Source organism: Anopheles aquasalis, chromosome 2 (assembly GCF_943734665.1).
Source record: "Anopheles aquasalis chromosome 2, idAnoAquaMG_Q_19, whole genome shotgun sequence".
Taxonomy (NCBI): domain Eukaryota; kingdom Metazoa; phylum Arthropoda; class Insecta; order Diptera; family Culicidae; genus Anopheles; species Anopheles aquasalis.
The window spans coordinates 4,294,555-4,295,000 of NC_064877.1; the positions used below are offsets into that span (position 1 = coordinate 4,294,555).

Here is a 446-nt window from a genome sequence, read left to right on the forward strand (position 1 = left end):
GCTATAAAACTTAAATTTCTGTACGGTTGTAAACTTGGTTGTAAAAATTATGGCAAAACGGTCGAATTTCGGGTGGTCTTATACCTGGCGTATAGCGGAAGTTTTACGGCCGTTACTCGACCAGCGTGTATGTATATGGTGTGTATGTGTTTGTGTGTTTATTCGAGTTGCATGTGTATTGGTTTGGTGGAGCTGGAACCAGCCAAAAGTACAAACTGCGGCTCTTGCGGGAGAGGATCCTGAATGTTTTTTTTGTTAAGCGATGTCCTCGAAGCTCCTCAACTTCCCAGCAGCAACTACCACGAAATTTGTGAGTAATTCCACGGCCAGCAGCGGCAGCAGCAGCAGCCGGATCCCGCCGAGTGTCGCCTGGAACTACGATAACCTCCGGTTGGCCGAGGTGCTCTGCCCGGTTTGTCAATCGGTCCTGGTGGAGCCGGTCTTTC

The 446-nt window shown here is 49.3% G+C and overlaps 1 protein-coding gene across 1 annotated transcript in view; it reads left to right on the forward strand.

The window, feature by feature from the left end:
• The first annotated feature begins 214 nt into the window (after positions 1-214).
• Positions 215-446, forward strand: part of LOC126580018 (uncharacterized) — a 3,289-nt gene continuing 3,057 nt past the window's right edge. The window contains exon 1 of the mRNA XM_050243852.1: positions 215-446. This exon is cut by the window's right edge and continues 228 nt beyond it. Within this exon, the coding sequence (XP_050099809.1) occupies positions 263-446 (184 nt within the window). The 5' untranslated portion in view covers positions 215-262.